The sequence below is a fragment of the Scylla paramamosain genome, chromosome 13 (assembly GCF_035594125.1).
Source record: "Scylla paramamosain isolate STU-SP2022 chromosome 13, ASM3559412v1, whole genome shotgun sequence".
NCBI lineage: Eukaryota > Metazoa > Arthropoda > Malacostraca > Decapoda > Portunidae > Scylla > Scylla paramamosain.
Genome location: NC_087163.1, coordinates 24,394,436 through 24,418,074, shown reverse-complemented (window position 1 = coordinate 24,418,074; position 23,639 = coordinate 24,394,436). Strand labels below are relative to the sequence as shown.

General features: G+C 40.7%; 1 protein-coding gene across 30 annotated transcripts in view; it reads right to left on the bottom strand.

Moving 5' to 3' along the window:
* Window positions 1–21,441, bottom strand: part of LOC135106548 (calpain clp-1-like) — a 78,671-nt gene extending 57,230 nt beyond the window's left edge. For 17 of the 30 annotated variants that reach the window (XM_064015719.1, XM_064015725.1, XM_064015727.1 and 14 more), the window contains exons 1-22: window positions 17,738–17,854; window positions 13,023–13,168; window positions 11,418–11,522; window positions 10,468–10,503; window positions 9,196–9,372; window positions 8,417–8,713; window positions 7,355–7,459; window positions 6,083–6,178; window positions 5,809–5,901; window positions 5,480–5,593; window positions 5,187–5,285; window positions 4,897–4,995; window positions 4,614–4,712; window positions 4,275–4,364; window positions 3,410–3,493; window positions 3,160–3,249; window positions 2,884–2,976; window positions 2,566–2,664; window positions 2,201–2,302; window positions 1,430–1,525; window positions 997–1,086; window positions 295–372 (exon numbers count right to left, since the gene is read on the bottom strand). In XM_064015719.1, the coding sequence (XP_063871789.1) occupies window positions 295–372; window positions 997–1,086; window positions 1,430–1,525; window positions 2,201–2,302; window positions 2,566–2,664; window positions 2,884–2,976; window positions 3,160–3,249; window positions 3,410–3,493; window positions 4,275–4,364; window positions 4,614–4,712; window positions 4,897–4,995; window positions 5,187–5,285; window positions 5,480–5,593; window positions 5,809–5,901; window positions 6,083–6,178; window positions 7,355–7,459; window positions 8,417–8,713; window positions 9,196–9,372; window positions 10,468–10,503; window positions 11,418–11,522; window positions 13,023–13,099 (2,219 nt within the window). In that variant the 5' untranslated portion in view covers window positions 13,100–13,168; window positions 17,738–17,854. Of the gene's footprint in view, window positions 1–294; window positions 373–996; window positions 1,087–1,429; window positions 1,526–2,200; window positions 2,303–2,565; window positions 2,665–2,883; window positions 2,977–3,159; window positions 3,250–3,409; window positions 3,494–4,274; window positions 4,365–4,613; window positions 4,713–4,896; window positions 4,996–5,186; window positions 5,286–5,479; window positions 5,594–5,808; window positions 5,902–6,082; window positions 6,179–7,354; window positions 7,460–8,416; window positions 8,714–9,195; window positions 9,373–10,467; window positions 10,504–11,417; window positions 11,523–13,022; window positions 13,169–13,390; window positions 13,413–17,526; window positions 17,655–17,737; window positions 17,855–20,955; window positions 21,180–21,303 lie in introns of those variants that run through there. The other 13 variants (XM_064015733.1, XM_064015740.1, XM_064015720.1 and 10 more) reach the window with 12 other exon arrangements.
* Window positions 21,442–23,639: the final 2,198 nt, after the last annotated feature.

The window sequence follows — 23,639 nt, the reverse complement described above, 5'->3', positions numbered from 1 at the left end:
TACACATCCCTGAAAAGAAGAGTGGGATTCTTTTGTTTGAGCTTCCACGTGCATAGATAAATGAATGTCTTTAATGCCTAAGTTACATATCATTATCATACCCATGTATTGATCAAGTACATAAATCAATAAATATATAATAGATATGCCTACCAAAGTGTTGCAAGCCATGTACAGCTTTGCTATCTGGTATATTTCACAATGAGCTGAAATGACTTAAATTTCTGAAAACAAATACACAAGCATGTTAAATAATGAACTGTTGCCATTCCAATAGCACAAGAAATGACTTACCTGACAATCTTTCCAATAATGTTTGAGGCGATGGCTCCTCCTGCATGCCTGGGCTGCCGACCACCACCATCGCCACCACTGTCATCATCAAATCGTTGTTAGATACTAGATCTCAATTGTTGATTGATTACATGGTTCAAGCAGCCTCTACCACATACCACTACGTACTGTACTGTATATTATGATTGTGATATCCAGATAATTCCATAAAAATACTAGCACAGAAAAGTGAATAAATATTTTTAACTCTGTCCATGACTTCAATTCATACTACATATCTTTATTGTTCTTCGTCAATTTTAACTTAAACACATTTGTAATCTATTACTCTTTTGTTCATTAATAAAGAAAGTGTGGCACAAAATAAGTAGAAAGAGGAAGGAGAAGTAAAATTTAATGTGTGGAGAGGACACCACCTGCGCTAAGCAAGAGACCCGATGAGTCACTGATTGACGCATGGACCAATCAGCAACAAGGTTAAAATCAGTGATAAGGATATAAAAGCAGCTTAGCTTACTGAAATCCAGTAATGAGCAGACTATGGCAGTAAGTCTTTTCACATGTAATTTTCAAAACAGGAAGGCCAATGCACTAGAGAAAATTTGTGTTGAAAATGTACCCTTTTGATCATGACTGAACACAAACTACAAATCTAGCTTGCCTTGAAAATATGCTATGTACACTAAACTCCCTCACACTCACCCAACAAGCCCACCAATCACACTGGATGCAATGCCAGACAAGACATCATCCTGGGACTGCTGTGGCTTCTGGCCTCCACCACTACCACCACTACAAGAGAAATAGATGTTAAGCATAGCAGTTCATGAATACATATAAGAAAGCAAATCGGACTAACTTGAGATATTTATCTTTTAATTCTTATACACATGAAATCTGCGGTAGCTACAAACTGACATACTGATGATGTGATACATAACAGTAGCAACTACATACTTCATTTTTTTTTCTGAGGACATTTTACAGAGTATTACTTCTTTAATTTGGGTGTGCTACATTTACTTCCTACACACTTTCTCATTTTACTTTGTGCTTACAGAGTGTGATCATGCAAAAAAGATTGGTAAAGCATATGTGCTTTCTTATAATGTTAAAAGTCGGTGTCACTATTTACCTGATGAGGTTGCCTATGTACTGGGAAGCCATGCCTGCTATCATCTGGTCACGTATTCCTCCTCCTCCTCCTCCACCACCACTGGCTCCTCCCCCGCTGGTGGTGGGGATAGTCAAGCAAACCACATTGATTTTTTTTCAAGCCATGGAGGAAAAATGCAGGTGATACTGAGCATTAAAAGAATAAGTGTTCAAAAGTGCAATGCTAATGTGCATAGCATCAATTAACAATTACAACAACAATACTAACAATAAGTAATAATAATAATAATAATAATAATAATAATAATAATAATAATAATAATTATATAACAACAACAACAACAACAACAACAACAACAATGTAAAACACAATGCTTATAAAAGAAAATAACACAATAGAGGTTGTCTTCTTGTTTTCATCCAATCTGCAAATGCATGCAAAATAAAAAGAAACAACAAGAAACACTCATGCAACACAACAGACAAAACAGATGCAAGGTAATCAGCATTTACCTGCTCAAGTTAAATGGCAGCATTAAGGGAAAAATTATATGTTAGTGTCATCATATAAGAGGATTACTTACCATAGCATTCATCACACAAATTAATATCACGCTCAACAAATTGCATTAAAATATTATAAAGATATCCATATATTAGTATTGCAATCATCATGGGGGACAAAGAAATCAATATGTAAGTCCACAGTTTACATCATAAAGGGAGGGAAGATAAGTACGAGATCCACATATTGCATCATGAGAGGAAGACAAAGAGAGCATCAGACTACCCAATCATTCCTCCAATCACATCAGAGATGACACCACTCAGGAAGCTGCTGTCCACTTCCCCACGCTGCACTGCCTTCACCCGGTCATCCTCTGTCTCCTCACTAAGGTGTTAGGTTAGTGCTTTAGAATTCAGACAAGTGTGAACTTGGAATTAAGAGCCATTAATGCTTTTAGCCACATGTGAATGGTCTAGGCAATCACCACAGCGGCAGTGCTACACGAAACATCTGGTTATGCTTCAAACTGGTACATGCATATTAGGATTTATTATTCAGTGATTTCAGTTTATATTAATATCTAAGACAAACAATATATATTAGTATTGGATTCACTCATATGTTAAAAATAGTCCAGTCATCTTTACCTCATGATTTTCTGGACAATCTGAGATGCAATATTGGTCACGATGGGATTGTTGGCATTTGCATCTCTTGACGGAAGGATTTTCCCCTCAGTGTCCTGACTACAGTGAAACAGAAACATTACCTATTTAAATTCCCTCTAACAGAGCTCACCTATTATTAGTTTAAGATATGAATATAATCTTTTGCAGTTTTTTTCAAAATTCTCTTGATCTTTAAAAAGATCTGCCACAAATAATGCATTATACTCTAACCATTAAGGTCTACGTGCATTTATTTCATGAGATAAGAAAAAGAGGAAATGCCTGAAAGCTCTGTACCTGACAATCTCCTTGATAACAGATGATGTCACTGCTGCAACTAAATCATCGCTGACACCTTGTTGCTGTACTCCTGGTGCCTGGGGGCGACCCCTTCAACCATACAACCAAGGCAGGTTTACAATATGTTATGTCAATATAAAGATAAAATATCTCTACCTCTATCTAACATCATTGATCACATATAATTTTCTTATTACTTGTCAAAATATTTCACCATTTATTGTGAAAAAGCAATCTTCACAAACCATAAACAACAGAGTGCATTATCAGTACCTGAGGCCACGCACAATGTTGGACACCATGCCAGACACCATGCTGGAGTCCAGCCCAGTCCTTTCTGCCGTATTTTGCCCCTTGTCTCCACTACACCAGGAAGGCAAGTGTTATGTTGCACTTGATCAGTATTGTCAATTCTACAGTTTTCTATAAACATTTACATCTTGATATAACTAATATATACAATAATACCAATAAGAAAATGGTAACTTAAAAAAAGCTACATCATTCTGTCATTTAAATCTACCTGAAGAGATCACCAATGACGGCAGCTGCCATGCTGGACATGCCACCACCACCACTGCCATCAGACTGGCCGCCCCTGTTACCACTGCACAGATGAAAGAGTTCAGTTAAAAGTAGAAAACTGGAAAGAATGACTGACGTGCTTAACATGTTTGCATTTTCCATGTGGTACAAAAAGCAGAGGATTTTCTGACATTCAGGAATCATGATAATATGTATAAGTGCTGCATGATTGTACTCTTCAGCAGAAATAAATTATCCTGCAAGCCAGATTTTGGAAAACCTTAAAGTGAAGAAGAAATTATAATAATTACAGGTTTCATTATTGAAAAGTCAATGCCAAGATTTCTTCATGGTAATGCTGATGCAGTGACAAATAAGCATTTCTCTGCAAGGAAAAAATGTAGCCCAGCAGAAATAAGCTGTGCTTGAATCTTATGAAATAAAATGCAATAAACAAATAAAGGTGCTGCACAGCTAATGGCTGCCACTCATAAGTGAATGAAAGTGGTGACCATAAGACCAGGACAGCACAGAAAACAAATGCTTCATTAAAAAATATACACAAATAAATTTAAAAAACTAAAAAGAAAGACACATATAAACAAAGATCATTACACTGTAAATGTTTGGGCCAGCCAGCAAGCAGCAACACCACACATATATATATTAATAGTATGTATTAGTCAGACAAGACTAAAATCTAAGGATTCACCCTTTCAAAGGAGCTTCGCACTACAGAAAGACAAGCAAGAAATTGAGTGCGCATTCCATATTTTGCATTTCTGGATGTAGAGTTGCTAAACACTGACCCCATAAATAAAAAAAAATACAGGCATAGATCAAGACTAGCTGCTATCTAGTACCTCATGTATTCACGGATTGCAGAGGACGCTGCATTGGAGATGACAGAGTCTGGCACCTCTGCTTTACCGTCACCCGATGTATCCACATTGCTATCACAGAGAAGTTTACTTGACTATTAAAAGACCCTCTGAAGCCCATACAGTATTATTTGGACTTGATTCATTAACTTTACTTACAGGCAATAATGACAAGCGATATTCATATTTATAATGCAACAAATAACAAAACATTTTTGGAAATTATCATTGAAATAGGCTATGCTGAATAGAAAAAAGTGTGTAGTACTGAAATTTATAACATTTTAAATAACAGACTTATAAGTGATAGCATGAAGGTACCTCATCAAGCCCTTGACTACACTGCCAGTCACTCCAGACACCAGCTGCTCAGTGGCTGACTGGGATGCATTGCGGTAGCCAGCAGCACTCTCCTCAGTGCTGCGTGAGTGTTCCCAGATCAAAATGTAGGGTTACACCAACTTTGCTATGCCCTTTTTAAGTCTTTACCAATATTCTTTCAAAATATTTCAATGATATTCATTACAAGACAGTTCAGTAGCATTTAGAAGTCTAGGGTCTGTCTCATCACAATTATGTTTTAGGTGACAAAGAGGCAAAGTACCTGAAGAGTCCCTTGGCAACATTTGAGGCGATGGAGCCAACCATTTGCTCATTTACCCCTGTTGTTTGCAGCTGATTCATATTGGACTTGTTGCCACCACTTGTAAACAAAAGTTAGAAATATATGTTGCTGAAGGTATATCCTATGTGTATTTCAGTTATATGTACTGTATAAGAATATATCAGACTTATGTGATAATCTTTATAGTGTATATGTGAACTCTCATATTAGATATCATAACAAAATATACTAAGAGAGTATAAATATGCAAGTCTTCATGCCTTTCTGACCTGAGCAGACCCTTTATAACATTGGTGACCACGTTGCCTATGATATTGTTGGAGGCTGGAGGCGGAGCATTGGGCACATTCTCATTGGCTGCCTTATTGCTGCATGATTCCCAATGGATGCAAACAAGGTATTTATCCATTTAGCAAGTAGAATAATATACTATATGCTATATTTCATATGAACTTCTTGCACTGAATGTGATATTCCATGTGAATTTTTTACTCTAATTGCAAATTTGTTCAGTATCTTTATAACAATATAGATGACAACAAGCTTCTGTACCGACAGCTACCTCATAAAAGTTGAGAAGATGCCTGAGGCTATGGAAGCCAACATGCCCTGGTTCATCCCCATCTTTTGCAGGGATGAGGTGATGCCCCCACCCTGCTGGCCTTGACCTTCACCGCTACAGGTCAGGCAACATTCCAAAACAGACTTAGATTACTATTCTTCCAAATACTAATTGATGCTGTATTCAACAATGTACTCACTAACAACTTCAGAATTTTTGGCAAAGTAATCCATTATTTCACAGAAAAAAATGAGCTGAGAGAGCTGGAATACAAAACTCCTTTGGATCTCTGGTAACTTTATCATGAGAAGGCTGGCTTTCATATGCACCTGAACAAGCCTTGCATGATGTTAGAAGCAATGCTAGACACCTGACCCTGGCCCTGAGACCCCATGTTGGCTGCTGTTCCTCCCTGATTTCCACTGCAAAGGAACGGCCACAACAGAGACAGACAAGAAAAATAAATCAGTATCCCTCACTATCTGACTGCTTTACTTGGAAGGATATTGTATATCAAACAATGCTTTATGAATCCTTAATCTGGCTTTTCTTATGCATGTATATGATATGTTCTCAGATTCATCAGTGAGCCTACAGTTTTACCTGACAAAGCCCTTAGCTAGGCCACACATGAGGCTTGAGAGCAGGTCATCGTTTGAGTTGACTTGCTGGTTCTTTGATGGGGTCGGCTGATTCCCACTTACATTGTGAGAGAATGCATATGTGTAAGTTGATTAAAGAGCATCACCACCATTATTATAAAAGCAATAATAGGGTAAGAATTTTGAAATAAAAAGTATCAAAGGAAATCCAGCCTTACTAACAACCTGGTCAATAAACAGCTTTTGCATGATTTCCTCCTTGCAAATACAGAACAACTATCATAATAAAACTAGCTCACTGACTGGGCCACATACAGATGAATATACAATTACATGTAACATTTAGGATTGGGAGGTTCAAATAATGTAAACTAGATACACATGAAAAAAATAAAAGGTTGAGTATTAGGTTACAGATGTCTGAAAGAAGAAAGTGAGTTAACCCTGTCAATAGGGAAAGGTAAGATTTAAACTCAATGTAGACACTTATAACATAAAAATAACAAACATGAAAAATGAAAATGATCTGATGGCATTTTGCGTCAAACTCCAAAAGCCCTGCAAGTGGAAATAAAAGTGAGAACATCATGTACATTTAATAGAGCAGGGACACACTTATCTTCATGATCACTCCAACAGGATACTGAAATATAGGCAGATAAATAAGTGAATGCCAAAATGTTACTTATTTTTTCTTTTCCATGCACATCTTTCTTTCACATAACTTTCCTTCACTTTGAAAGACTAAACATGATCACAAGTATCAGTCTTATTTACCCCAGTCCTCCATGAACACTCTATATGACAGTGTCCCAAGCTCTTGACTAGCCCCTTGTAGCTTTATCATCTGTATTAATATCTCCTCACCCTCTCCACCTAATCATCCACCTGAATCCTTTCCATACACCTGAACCACCTCAATCAGCCACTTTTTAACACATCAATAATGCAGTAATCAAGTCCCAATCTACTTCTCAGTTCATCCTTTGCAGTCTTGTTCCCACCATGTCTATCATTCAAAGTTACATCAAACATCTATAAAGGGAACCATTATCTTAGTGTACTATTTAACACAGTACATCCTCCTCCTTTGCCCAAATTTCAGTACAGCAAAGAATGGATGAAGTATACACACTAAGAGGAGCAAGATTTTTCATAAAAAGAAGAAAAAAATAAATGAATAAGTCAAATAAATAAATAAAACACCAGCAATGGGTCACTAACATGATAGAACTCTATAACAGTAATCTACTATCAAGGGAAACCAACTTACCTGATCATTCCACCAATATAGTTGGCAGCCATACCCGATATCAAGTCATTCATGCCATCATTCCTGCGCTGGCCTTGGTCCTGACCACCACCACCACCACCACCCCTGCAAAGTCATCCCCAGCAGATAATGGCTGGTCCTTATAAGGGACTGCCCACACTAAAGATGCTGCAGAAAGCTATCTATAGGGTTTTTAACACCTCAAACCCACACCTATGCCTACATCATCCCCAAACACACACACACACACACACACACACACACACACACACACACACACACACACACACACACACACACACACACACACACACACAAATACTTTTTTTTCAGATTCATGCAAAAGATAATAGAGCAATTCATCTTCATCCATGAGGAAATTATTATAGGCTTTGCACTACTGTTGCTTCCTAGGCAAGGCAGATATTGAACCAAGCCATCTGAGACCTAAATTTATAAACACCATATTCTCCCTCAAGAATAGGTATATATGAAAGGCAACTATTTTCACCAGTAAGTTCTCATGAACAGCGCTCTGCAAATGTATAGAATATGAGATAGTGTTAAGGCCCAGGATGTTTAAAAGCCCCAGAGAACATGAAGGAATGTTCTTGGGATATGGTCCACTTTTCCACTTTATTTGTGTTTCATCTCCTTCACTCTGAATGATGTTAATACTGCATAACTTGATAATATCTTTACATACTTATAACAAGATAATGTTTGTGAAAAATTACAAATATTCTTTATGCATTTTAAAGCTTTTCAAAATTTTGGAGATTATAAGCTTGAAAGGCTGGATCTACCTCTTATATATATATATATATATATATATATATATATATATATATATATATATATATATATATATATATATATATATATATATATATATATATATATATATATTGATAATGAAGTTAGTAGAAAATAACACACTGCACACATGTTAATGTCAATTCAGCTGATTGCATACAAGTAACAATCATTTAGTTGTTATTTTCATCACCAGAAGCATGAACCACCAGTGAGGTGGGAGAAGTGTGCAGCCATCCAGCTCACCCTAGAATCCCTCCAATGATATGTGATGCCAGTCCTCCACCCTGAGACTGGTCAGGTGGAGGGCCATACCCTCCCTGCCCACCTGGTCCGTACTGGCCCTGGGGTGGCCCATAACCCCCTCCATACTGCCCTGGTGGTGGGCCATAACCACCTCCATACTGGTTAGGAGGTGGACCATAGCCCCCTCCATACTGGCCAGGAGGAGGGCCATAAGGGCCAGGGCCACCTCCATACTGGCCAGGAGGTGGCCCATAAGGACCTGGCTGGCCACCTCCCTGAGGCTGACCCTGCCCACCACTGTCAGAGTGAAGCACACAGGTATACACAGAGTCCACACATCAATAATACACACTGCCTCACTTCACAAGATAACTATGTGGACATATACCTATTTCACTACACTCAGTTATTATGCTGCATAACAGTACTAAACTCATGTCATATATCAACACATTTTCCATTAAAGCTTTAAATGATATATATCTGTTTATAAGCAAAAGGCTTATATATGACCACAATGAAGATTTTGTGAACTGAAAACTCTTACTGATCTTTAAAAGAATCTATTGAATAATGGCATAATTGGCAACACCTATATTGTTTATGTCATGATACATTAATGTATAACTGCATCACATACAAAACATCTGAGGTTCAGGTAAACACATTTTGTTGTTGGCTAATGAATACTTCTTTCAATCAGGATATGTTTCACTTCACTTTTGAAAACATCTAATTTTTTAAAAAGAAACATCAGCAAGCAAAGGATTTGTACTTACCCACCAAGAAAACCACCAATGAGTCCTGAGAGCATATCCCCTCCTCCTCCTCCTCCTCCTCCTCCTCCTCCCTGGTACTGTCCACCTCCCTGGTACTGGTCACCTTGGTACTGGCCTCCACCTTGGTATTGTCCCCCACCCTGGTATTGTCCTCCACCCTGGTATTGGCCGCCACCTCTGCATTCATCAAGAAATTAAATTAGAAAGATTAATGGTAGGAATCTTCTAATCCTCCTCCTCCTTATCTCTTTGTGACAAATGTATCTATGAAGAAGAAACATTAGTAATTAGTTATATAAAGGACTACAGTAATCCATTTACAGTTAAAAGCACCACTGTAAGATGAATATCACTACCTCACTTACCATATAAGTAAGGTAGTGATATTCCTTCTCCTGAAAAACTCTGTATAAATACAATGTTTGCATGTCAACATTATAAGCCTGATGGTGGCTTACCAGGCTGTATGGCTCTCCAAAGACCTACTTACTTGCACAGAAAAAGACATGTGAAGTTCTGCACCACTTCATTAAGAATCTTTTGGGGATACACCTCTAAAAACTCTACCAACTACAGCATGCATGAATACCTAATTCTCTTCACTGAGTCACTCTCTGCCATCCTCTCAACACACCCTATCTCTGCATGGCAACCTATGGATGGTATTCAGTTGTGGAAATCTATAAGGTAAGGGGGTTTCCTGAGGGAACTTTTTTTACTGGCTCTGGAATGAGTGAAGAAATAAGATCACAAAATAACAGGTTAAGATCTTTTCAATAAAATACACTTTGGTTCTAGAATGTGGGCTTCCCAATCTGCTGCACCTCATCTGGATACTTATGTAATAGACTGGACAAGAGTGAGAACAAAAGCACATATATTTGCTTAATGTAATAGCTTTGCATGCCACCACCTCCACACGCAAGCTGGAACCTAATCCTATTTCCCTGATACTTTAGCAGAACATTTATGCCAAATGTTCAGCCTAACATCCACATTCAACTAAAATACTGAACTAACCCAAAGTTGAGTTCAATCAACCAATCAACAAGGACACTGGAAACTTAACATACTTAATTACAGCATTTAAACTCTTAAAACTTAATGAATACATCTGATGCACTTGTTCTTTATGTGTGTGTTGAAACTAGTCATTACTATGCCATAAAAACTATCAAATCAATGGTGATTGTAACAGTACCTGACTAATTATGCTACTTAGGTAACACCATGACCTTCTACTGAAAAGCTACAAGGAATGTGTTCACTCACCCATAGTTTCCACTAGGTTGCTGGGGGTTGTTGGGTCTGGTGGAGGGGGAAGATAACACATGATAACCACTATGCATCAATTAAAATAAATAATACTTACAATAACTGACAAGTTATTTGAATGATAAAATCTATCAGTACTAAATACAGAACAAAGAATATGTTACAGCCCTAGTACTACATTTTATGGTATAAGAAAGAATAAATAAAAAAAAAGATAAATGAATAACAAGGTATTATTTGTACTGTCTTGTTGCAATGATGGACCTTTGAGTCATACAGTTTTGTTAATAATTCACTATATATCAATGTTTTGTCTACAGCTAGCACATCAGTAGTGTGGCTTCTTGTTCCTGTCACTATGCTGGTGAGGGGCTGGGGTGAGCCCAGGCCAGGCATGCCAGGTGAACACAGTCCACCTGAAGCTCATCAGTGTAATGTTGGGTTCTTCAAAATATGAGTCAGGACCGTGAAATGAGGGCTCTTGTTCATTAGGTCGCCACATAAACAGATATATAAACAGCAAGTGAAATAGTGTGTGTGTGTGTGTGTGTGTGTGTGTATTGGTTTTCATTTCAGAGGGAGAAAGATACAATAGAATGGATGTACTGGGTTGTGAAGGTAATATATATATGAAATAAAACCTGATCATGATGAAAAGAAAAAGGTTGAAGACCACTGATGTAATGTTACAAGGGCTTGTCATGCATACTTGAATAGTCAAAATAATCACACATTTATGATATAATTCATTAATATATTGAGCTCTTCTCAACATGAGTATTACTTTAATATACAAATCATTTAATTAAATCTCAAATATAAAGAAAATTCGAGAAATAAGAAAATTTTAAAATCCATGAACTCCCAAATTATTGCAGGAGTTGGGTAATGTTTCCTTGCTCTCTGTTGCTCTAGTTTTGACCTGACACCTGCTGACTGCTACTGACCTGAGAGTGCCCAGCTCGTCAGTGATCTGGTCAGTGACATCCTTGTAGCCATGGCTGGGCTGCTGGCGGCCCCCAGAACCATGATAATCCCTGCTGGAGCCTTGCCTGTGCCACACAACATGCTAGTCTTAGAAGGCGGGTTAGTAAGTAATGATGGAACAGCCAGCCAGCAAGTATGGGAGGTTAGTAGCAAACTAGTCTGCCTCCCCCCCCCCTTCCTAAACACACACACACACACACACACACACACACACACAGAGATAATGTTTGTCATGCATATATTAAAGATTTATTCAGATTCCTATTTGTCTTTTAGAATTTTATTAACATTGCTATAGAGAAAATTTAGCGCTTACCAAGTGAATTGCAAACTGATCTGCATTGTAATCACTGAGCTTAAAAAACATGGAACAGTGGTTAATATTATAGTTCGCTGTTCCGCCACCAGGCCAGCGACACTCACGGTTTGCCATCTATGAAAACAAGTGATTCACAGTCGGTTCAAATTTCTGCCAGTATTCTCCATCAACAGGCTTTGGCATAGTGCGCTGCGTGGCCTGTGGCGGTAAAATCCGACATGGGAACACACCAGGAAGGAGAAGGATAACTTTTTACAGGTAAACAAAACATCTCTAGCCTTACTTGATCTTAAGCAAAGTTTTCTAGACGCGGAGTTTTAAATAATCTGCGGGGCCCCACAGCCACTGAGCTGCAGGTACTGGGCATGGGATACCATGGGTGTTTTGTGTGGGCGTGGCCCGGCCCCGTGGGTGGATCTATGTGGCTAGTACAGTGATAATGCGCTCGCCCTTGATAGTGATAGCATAGGAGTTTTGTGTCGATGTGGGTATGTATGTGATGTTATGATATGGATCTATGTGATGACCTGAGCGTCCTATAGTGTTGGGTGCTCATGCAGGAGGGTGCAAGGAAGACGCGTCTTCACGAGCAATTTTTTCCTCCTTTCATACGGTTCGCTGCAGCAGTGCAAGGAAAAATGACAGCAGGGACAACAACACCCTGTCCCAACCATAGACGAACTACGGTGGCTGGCGCACGAGAGAAAAGCCGTCTATCTGAAATGCTCCATTGACTTCTATATTCAAGAGTGCACGGCCATGACTGGCTTGACAGTGTATGCGGCAGGTGAATCTGACTCACGGGAATCTGGTCGCACGGGTACCGTGTGGATGTTTGGATTAGATGTGATTAATTTCGAAACTGCGGATATACCGAAAAAAAAAAAAAAAAAATGGCGGCGCAGAGTGCGGGATTTTTCAATGTCGGGGTCTAGCGGCCCTGCCACATTCGCGGTCGCGTTGAAAATTGCCATTTCATGTTTAAGCGCTCAGTGGTTGCAATCCAAGAAACTAGGCATATTTAACTGCACTAATTACACGCTATTTAACCATGCAATTGGGAAGGCGTAGGGAGCAACTATGAAAGGGAGCACATGAACGCAGTGTAGTTTGGGGCAAGTTATTGGCAAAGCTTCTGTCAACATATGCATTAGTGAGGTTTGCTTGGGGCCCATCAGATGCATGGCGGGGGCGCAAGATGTAGCTCACCTACGCACAGTACTCTGAACACTTCAGCGTGGCTTACCTGCTTCTATCGTCCCTGGCGTTCTCCACGACATCCTCCAGAATGTCCTGGCCCACGCTCTTCAGGAAGCCAAACATGGTGCCGCGCGCTGCACCTCGCTCGCTGGCAAAACTTACTGCTTACTGAGGTGTTCCTGGACGGTCAAACTGTCACGAATACACACACGACACATGTAGTGGACACTCATGGAAATTGTGTCGAAGTTTTGTATTAACATGACTTCTTGCATACATTACTTCATAGGTAAACCCGTACCATGGCATATTATTGCTCCGTGTTCGAAATTCCTACACAAAATATTAGCACAAATAAATATGGTATAATAATGCATGCAGGATAGAACACTGACATTAAGTAATAAAATTTACCATCAGAACGATTATTAGGCAACTGTCAGGGTAGTTATGAATCTCATCACTGGTTCCTTCTATCAATGTACGCAATCTGGATAGTACTCTCTCTCTCTAAGATTTCCAAGCAAATCACACACACACACACTGTAGCTGAGGAAACTTGTACATCAGCAGGAGAGAGAGAGAGAGAGAGAGAGAGAGAGAGAGAGAGAGAGAGAGAGAGAGAGAGAGAGAGAGAGAGAGAGAGAGAGAGAGAGAGAGAGAGAGAGAGAGAGAATCTTTTTCCTTCTCTTCCCTCTTTCCTTCCCATCCCATAAAGCCTAAAAAAAAAAAAAAAAATTCCCCACACCCTTGCGTCTTCCCTTCTCTTTGCCACCACACCCTCCGCTACATATTTCGCTTGTTTATTTTGAGATGGTGACTTCATTGCTACACACACACACACACACAGAGAGAGAGAGAGAGAGAGAGAGAGAGAGAGAGAGAGAGAGAGAGAGAGAGAGAGAGAGAGAGAGAGAGAGAGAGACCGCGTAATGATACCATTGTTTATATACTGAAGATGCATTTGATAAGCAGAGAGAGAGAGAGAGAGAGAGAGAGAGAGAGAGAGAGAGAGAGAGAGAGAGAGAGAGAGAGAGAGAGAGAGAGAGAGAGAGAGCGTGGGGTACATGAAAAGGAGTTCTGAGTGAAGCCCCGTTAAAGTGACTCTTTAATTTAACCTAGTTTTCCTCATGTAGCTTTAACAATTACGTAATTACTGTGAAGAGACAAGCAGTGGGAGGGAAAGGCGTGATAAGTGCTGCTAACAAGAGGGCAACATTTATTTCACAAGAACAAGGGTAGAACAAACATTAAAAAGGACGGAACATGAACGCAAAGTAAATTTCTCCACAATTGCAACAAGACAGTTTTAGAATTAATGAGGGGGCTAAAAGTATGAACGATTGTGTGTGTGTGTGCGTGTGTGTGTGTGTGTGTGTGTGGTGCCTTGTCTGGGCCACCCCTTGTGGAACTGCCAGCCTGGTTGGTATATAGATAGATAGACATGATAAGGATAGTTACTGAATAGTGAATGACAAGAATGCAAAATTTGTTTTAATGAATAAGTGATAGTAGTGAGAAACAAGAGAAGAAATACTGGAACAGAGAAAGATAACCTGGAGGAAAGAGAGTGGAGGGAGAGGTTATACAAGGGTAAGGACAGAGAGGGAGGGAAGAGTGATCGAAGCGGAAGGAAGGAAAGCAGCCGCGACGAGGGCATTAGAGTGGAGAGGAGAGAAATGACAGGAAGGCGGCAGGACGGGGAGGAGGGCAGGGAATGAACACGCTACGGGTTGAGGGGGAAGGAGAGGAGGGAGAAGGACTAAGGGAAATGGGCGTGGCAGGTCCTAGCTCATGTTTAAAGGGACTATTTCTAGCGGGTTCCGGGAAGACTCTACAGTCACTCGCCAAGTTTAGGGAGACAGTCAACGATGAGCTAAACAACAGAATGAATAGAGATGATGTCCACGAGTGAATCTTGCGTCCATGAACAGGAAAATACGTGAAAAGAGTATTATTAACACGTCTTATGTGAAATCGGCAAGCCTCACTACGCCTAGCTTTTTTCTTTTACCAAAACTGTTGCCAAGATAAACAGCAATATGCGTTTGTTGACAGATCTTAATGTTGTCAAACCGGGAATTCACTTGCAGGTAGTAAAATAAACGCCACTGCATTCGAGAAGGATATATAGTTTTACAGTCTCTCACTCGAATTTAAGAGTGAAAGATTCCGGATTTCCAGGGAGTGTTTCGAGGGCCAGACAGCAATGACAAGGCTCAACTTCACCTCGTACGTCTGGCAGAGGGGGCTGGGGGGGGTGGGGGAAGGCAGTGTTACCAAGGCAAGGTTGGCTGAACTCCAAGCTGCGATGAACTTTTTGGGTAGAATGCTGCCAAAGTTCTCGCCACCATGGGCCCTCCTTGACCTTGCCCTGAGCACTATGGCCATGCGATGCACTTAAACATTCACCCTCACGTGCTCTTCAACCCTCCACGTCAATACCCACCCACGCACCCACCCACACACATACGCCAAAGCATTCAACTCTCACTGCTGTTACGACACGCATCATTCACACACACACACACACACACCTGCCAGCACCCTAACCCTCGTTGCCGCCGACACCCATTTTTACATTCTCTCTCTCTCTCTCTCTCTCTCTCTCTTAAAAGCCTTTACCGTTACAAGGTAATTGCAACGAAAAAAAATAAATGTAGACACAAACAAGTAAATAAGCAAACAAATAAAACTGCATCCTAAACAAATAGGATGCAAGTATACAACGTGAGATGCAAGGCCTTACACACACACATACCGCAACTGCAACTAAAACAAACATATCATTATACGCGCATAAACACATAAATCGATAACATTAAAAGCCAACATAAGCAGTATCAAAATTCAGCCTCGCTACTTTACGAACTCAGTAACACGTACGCTTAAGACGCCTTCACGTAGTTGTCCTTATCACGCAAAAGAAGAAAGCGGATCTGGAAGGCTATCAGAAGAACCTGTTTATTATTACTACCTTTCGTCCTTGTTTACGACTAAACGTGGCAAGGACACGATGCATACAACGCAACTCCTTTTAAATTTCAGTCAACGTTAGATAAAAGATAAAGCATGTACTGTAATAACTAGCAATTTTGTTTATCATCTCTTTCGTCTGGCGAGTGGCAAGAACATGAATAAGAACATTACTGTGTCAAGTTCTTCACAGGCTGACGTAAGGGAGTTAATTACTCGTGTCGATACTGTTAAGAAAAAAATGTAGCGTTCTGTCCTCGTAGGAAGGCGAGCGGGTCTTTTCGCTCTCTCCAGAAATGATAACGAAATAATGATAAATAATAATGAAATAATAAAAAAAATGTCATTATTTTTTTTAATATTATTTCAGCAGCGTTTTGTCTGAGGAAAATCAATGTATTTTACGTTTAGTCAACATCAATATCATAATAAAGTAATACATCGTCTTGAACTAAAACTTATCGTCATGTGACCGTCTAGTATTTTCGAGGGAGTCTGAAGGAGAGCAAGAGACGGCGGCCGGTGATTCGTATTGGGTCAGGAGTATCGATCGGCGGGGTGGCGGCTATAGGGATTACTGCAGTGTCTCGCAAATATGGCCAGACATGCAGGAGGAAAATGACCAGGCTCACGATATCTCTCCTGCCGTAGTGGACTCTGTCCTGCTACACAACTAGACATTTGTACGAAAGCGATCAATAGAAGATGCTTTATGTGCGTGACAGGTAAGCACTCGACCTCTTCCGTTATTTGTTGAAGAAAATGACTAAGCTAGATGTATTTCTCCTCCGGCAGTGAACTCCTGTCCTACCACACTACTAGAGAAATTAACCGTGACGATCGATGCCTTATGTGCGTGAAGGATTTGAAGATTACAGCGCTCGAATTACCGTATCGTCCGTTAAAAAAAAGACCAGGTAGCTTCACGATATTTCTTCTGCCACAGTAAACTCTTGACCTACCAGACTACGGGGAACGATCGATGCTTGGTGCTTTATGTACGTGAGGGACAAGCACCTATCGTATTATTCACTGAGGAAAATGACTAGTTTCAAATTATTCATCTTGTCGCAGTGAAGCCTGTCCTACTTCGCTTCCTGTCGGCGATGTGTACGAGGTCGATCAATACTTGATGATTCACGTGTGGGACAATATTTCTTTTGTGGCATAACCTTCTTGCTAAGCGGTAATGATTTGAATGAAAACGTTTTATTACAATTATATCTGATGAATGTCACGCATGTCTCTACCGATTAAATTCTAATTGACAGCCTGTAGTAGTGTGTATCTATAGATCTACCGGTCAGACTTGTGTTATTATAATATTAACTGTCGACGTTACACACACACACACACACACACACACACACACACACACACACACACTCTCTCTCTCTCTCTCTCTCTCTCTCTCTCTCTCTCTCTCTCTCTCGTCCCGGCAAATCATCAATTTTACTAAGCAACAGTTTCCACATCAACACCATTATTCTAAATCTATCCAGACACTATCCACGTCCCCCTCGCGATTTGTCACACAGCCTCACAGTGCACAGCCTCACTTCTCGCTCACTGACACTATGTTGCAGCGTGCCTCTTGTTTTATCATACAAGGCTCCCGCAATGACTGGGACTCCGCGGCCCGCCCGTACGAGAACACCGACACGCTGGCTTGGCTCCAGGACGGATTCGATTTCTATTATACTCGTCTTCCCACCACTGTCATGCCACGCTTCCTACACCAACACTTCTGCACACAAATGTAGAGTGTATCTGCACTCCTTTTACCCTGGGTTGATTAGTTGAGGTGTGGGGAATGACGCCAAGAGACTGGACGGTCGTCTGTGCAACTACCTTGGCTGTGGCTACCAGACTGACTTGAGGGGTGACGTCATGCAGTGTTACCAGAGCCGCGCTCACACCTCGGCGGATAATTCGGGCCCTGCCATCCATAGTTTTCGTATGAATTCCTCATGAAAAAATTGAATAATTACTTTGATATATTAAATACTTCGCCGGATTTAACACATGATATCAACATGACAATTCCCTTCTATCGGAAAATGCAGCATCTTGTGGCAAAGCTGCAGCTGTCTGGGCGGGCGCGGCCTGAGGTGAAGCTGTCTACGAAGCTGGATTTCTGCAGACAGATCATTACTTGATTACACCCTTACAACAATAGTTATCGCTCTGGCTCCTGTGTCGCACTAATGAAGCTTGATATGTTACATGAGGACTATCCCTTATACTCTGTTGTCAACTATGAAATACAGTATTACTCGAAAACTCAGGTGGCAAAAGGTCACACAAACACCATAATGTTGTCAGTGATGAAATAACCAAATGTCAAGCTGCCAGTGCAGGACAAGAGATTCAATACCTTCTGTCTGACGATATGAGAATCCTACCAAACCCTGCCGCCCCACCCACCTCTCTCCACACCCTCCCCTCCCACGTGCCCCTGCCAGCGTGCAGGCACCCAGGACTCAGGACTCGTGAAGGTCAAGAGGAGGCCCAGTGAGGAAGGATGGAGTGCTAAGAAATTCTTAAAATACATATGACTTCATACTTTTGTATTTCTATCGACACGAAAAGTATCTAGCCATCTACCTGCACCGCTAAAATTATATTTCCCAGAATTTTACATCAGCCACTTAGCTATGCATCAAGACCTCGGTGCACGAGTATCCAGGGTGTGGATGGCTAAACTAATGAAATGTGACACGCTATTGCCGTGACTCACCCACACGTCTTCCTCGACTCGAACCCCATAACAAGCAATGCTGCTGAAACTTGAGTGCAGTAATTTTAATCATACTTTAGTGTATTCAAGGTAATTACCACCGAGAGGAAGTCTTTCCGTGTTAATTCACACACACACACACACACACACACACACAGAGAGAGAGAGAGAGAGAGAGAGAGAGAGAGAGAGAGAGAGAGAGAGAGAGAGAGAGAGAGAGAGAGAGAGAGAGAGAGAGAGAGAGAGACTAACAATCCAATGCACCATAACACGTCGAGGGAATAAATAACATGGTACAGCCATGAGATCAGCGAGGAGCCTCATTCACCTGGACCAGGTAGGCTACACACGCCTCACAGGGCTGCGTCTCGCTCCCAGACACCGACTTGCGAGACGTCTTTTGAGGTGGTGCAGTGCAGAGCTTGCCTTGCTATGTTTCAACTTGCTGGTGGACTGAGAGAACTAATGGTGGGAGGTGCAACGATGCCCTTTAATGTTCGTGTTTGAATTATTTTTAACTGTTTACGTTAGGAAGAATTTCCGGCTTATAGAAAACAGTACCGGAAATGGGTTAAATATCAATCCTTAGTGTGCATGGATCACATATATTTATAATTTTCCACGCATTGAAATCTAAACAAAGAGCTCCTTAATGACTATCAAATACATGATGAATTACTATACACGTGCCGGAAGGATGGAGGAATACTAAACTTATGACGTGGTATGACTCTAGTAATATTGAGAAAAGTCTGACATGGTATAAGCCTAAGTGATGAAAACGCTAAACTGTGTGTGTGTGTGTGTGTGTGTGTGTGTGTGTGTGTGTGTGTGTGTGTCAGAGTTTTTACCTGAACACTTTTCTATGCTGTCAAAATAGTCCACCAGCTTTCTTTTTTTTTTTTTATTTGTGATTTTTTTTTTTTAATCAGGTTATAGTTTTCCCGGTAGTACATTGCAGGAATTCCGAGGTTAATCGTGGTGTTGGCCAAAATCCGGTTAATAATTTTAGGGCAGACAGAAAGCGAAACTGAATGCTGATGAGCCCACAAGGGTTCTCGTGTTCTATTTATTGAGATGACAACCAAGTTTATTTATGAATCGGCTGCCTTACGCTTTGAGGCCTGACTTTACTACTAATGTAACTGATATCACCGCTCATTAGAACACACACACACACACACACACACACACACACACACACACACACACACACACACACACACACACACATATATATACAAAAAATGTTAAGAATGAGCAGAAATACAATTTTCCAATAGAGAAACAAACCAAAAGAATGCATAGCCAGAATAAGTGGCGTGTGCAAAGTCCTTACAAATATTAAAAGAAAAGTATCATAATTTGCCATTGAAACACAGGACTTTACGAGCCTGCTTCAAAGAGAGAGAGAGAGAGAGAGAGAGAGAGAGAGAGAGAGAGAGAGAGAGAGAGAGAGAGAGAGAGAGAGAGAGAGAACTAAGCGGTTTCATTCAAGATTCATGAACACCTGTTAGCTTGTATCAGAGAGTGCTGGTAGTGTGAGTGACCAGCCGTCAGTGCTAGACAAGAAGGAGTGTGCCAAGAACAGAGTGGGGTGCCAAGTCACCGTGTGCTATCATATCACTTCATTCCTTTTGACAGAAGCGTTCATCACTCTACTTAAAACCGTCGAGTCATACAATTCGTCTGATCCTATTGTTATGCTCAAGGGTGGAAAACGAAAACAGAAACAGGTATGACGGGTGAGAGGTATTACAGTGAAGTTTTGTGGAATGTTGCGTTTCCGGCGTCATTTAAAAAAAAAAACTTATTTTATCAAGACGGCAAGCATCAGTTCAGAAATGAAACTAAGATATTAAGCTTTAGTATTTCATGTATTATTAAATGGAGATATGAACTAATGAGTCAAGAAAAGAAACATTCTATGCATGCCACCTTTGTTGTTTTTATCTTAACAATAAATAACGTAAAATGTAAAAAGAAAAATGATAACTTGAGTGAGCCAAGCCTCGCTAATTGCAACATTTAGTACATATTTCGATGTATTTAGAAGTAATACAACTTTTCCATTAAAAAAAAAAATACTGACGGATTTTGTTAAGCAGCTTCACAAACAAGTCCATCCGCACCCAGCACTGTCCTGAAGTCTTGATTAAGTCTGCACATCAGCTTGCAATTACTCACGTGGACGCCAGCTAAACCTGCTGTCAACATGGAACAAATAAAAAACATTTACACATGGCGGTGTTTTCGAGTCTACCTGCGCACGCAATTTTTGATGCTAGTGTTGTCTGTCTGGAAACACGTTCTCCTTATACTCGAGTAGACTATTGCGCTTCTTGGCCAGGAGTTCGAGACGGCGTCACGTTACTACACATCACTCACACCGCTGAAATCCTTTAGGAGGGATCACTGTGCTGGGAAGGTAGCACGCAAACCTGTTTTAGTGCGTTGGTAATATTGTGTTCCCACGGAAACACCTTTTCCTGTACACGTTCTTCGCTCACTGCATCAACCACACGTAAATATTTGGGTCTTTAAACAGTTTACGAAGAGGACAAGTAGCAGTATGTGTTGTTCTCTGGAAAACAAACAAACAAACACTCACTCCCTCTTCCCTCGGTGGTGAAGGATGCACTGACATCACTGCCCACCATCAGGGACACCACGACGCGGCTCCTCTCCTCCAGTGGAACAAGGGATGCGCCGAGTTGTCAAGTACCACTATTTCCATCACTGTCTTATACATTCTGCAACAAGAAATCAGCAACATGCGAGCTTCTACTCGTGATTACATTGATTCTGCATCACCTCCCAGACCGCCAAGATGGAAGCACTATCAAACACAAATCTTAAAAGATTTCGGATGAGTTGGCAACACTTTTCTGGTCATCTTCCTCGCCCACCTGGCTGAAGATCACACGTGATATAATTTAAATGGGCATTATGTGAATGGAGTTATGAAAGCAGAGTTTTCCTAAAGGTCGGAACGATGCTCTGCGTACGCAAACTAATGTAAATTTAGCACACAGGACCGCGTACTAAGAAAAGGATTATGAGCAACGCGCACGCTACTGCAGTATACATATTCTGAGAAAACGTAGCTGACTTGACGGAAGATAAATCACCCTTGGGGAAGCCTTGCTTGTAGCATATTCATATTAACATGTAATTTACATGTGAACAAGTTTAGGGATATCTTATAAAAGCAGTATAGGGAAAAAACCCTTTTGTTGGGGTAAAAAATAAGATTAAGCTTGTGAGATATATGAGCTGAGGAGACATCACACGCATTATGTGCATTATATATCACGTATTAAAGAAAATGATTACACTAATGGTGTGTTAATCAAGACAGCGTGACCATTACCACCTAAATTATGGAAAAGGAAAAATGCCTTGGAATTTGCATACCATGAACACACACACACACACACACACACACACACACACACACACACACAAAGCGTACTCACCACTCACAATGTCCTTTTCCTCCTGCTCCTCTTGGTTCCTCTTGGGTGAAAACAACCTGCGAATCATCACCTTTTGGACATTAAAGAAAGCTTCTCCTTCCACCGCTGCAATGTTCTTCATCTCTGCCTGAGCCACCGTCATCTTCCTATCAACGGGGCCACAAAGCTACACACCCAGACAGTATCAAGGGAAAATAGGTTAGCAGCGCCTTTCTTCCTTTAGTCCTGAAATTGATGAAAATTCTTGCTGCCGTTCTAAGAGAAAAGTTACGGCAGATTGCAGGTTGAGAAGGTAAATGTACAATAGTAGTGCAGATGGTGATGGTGAAGAGGATGTAAAGGAACAGGAGGAAGGACAGGGTGACTAATAATGATGGCATTGATAAAAAAAATATATACATATATATAATAGTGACATAATAATGAGTGATGAGCGTCAGGCAGTCAAACGTCATGGTGGTGAATGATAAGTTTGACGAGTAGATGGAAAGATGCGCTTAAATAGAACGAATGACTCTGTGAAGGAAAACAAGTTACACTGACAGATGAAAGACTCTACTCACGTGCGTCTTTTGCAATATCACGCATTTGGTTACTTACGAAGGAGTGTAGGCTCCGAAGGTACCGAATCCAGCCATCTTGCTCTCACTCCAGTGCGACGCCCTGCGGAATGACGAAATGAATGAAATAAATATCAAGAAAAATAGAAGTTTAGAGACAAAGCAGTAACAATTGTACAGGGATTTACTTATAAGTATAGCATATCAGCACTTAGTAGATAACAACATCAGTGCTGCATTATAAATATCCTGTCACTTGCACGTTCGATCGCTCTAAAGGAAATATAAGACAAATATAGAGCATTCACATCTTTACATTGCACATTTAGTACTTAGAAACTCACGTGTTGGCGAAATCTCAAACATTCAGGGGGCGTGATCTACTCAGAACTCGAGACCTCTGCTCAGTGCTCACAAACAATACTGTAATTGCTCAGTGCTCACAAACAATACTGTACTCGTATCAAAGGCTCAGCCCGAGTGTCTCCTTGCCGTACAGATGTTTCTCATGAAGACGCCTTGGATGCCCCACGCTTCCTCCATTAACACAGGCTGGCTCGAGTTTAACAGGTCAGCATAACGTCTTACCCTTTGCACTACTGTTCTCTCTCTCTCTCTCTCTCTCTCTCTCTGAGCGGCTCCCTACGTCTACATTCCTAACCCCATGCTATTTTCTGCGACGGAGCTAGTGATTCATGAGTCCTCATCCTGTTAACAAGACTCAGTGTGGGTTTAATGAGTGTTTATTCGAGGAAAACCAACTCGAGTGGCACTGATTTTCATGAGATAAAATATAACGTAGATGGGGACGAGGCAGCCAAGGAGTGAAGGGGCCAACAGTGTCCCGCCCACCCAGTCATGATTCTTATTGCTTCCGTTGCTTCTTACAATGCCCTATCCGCTCCTCT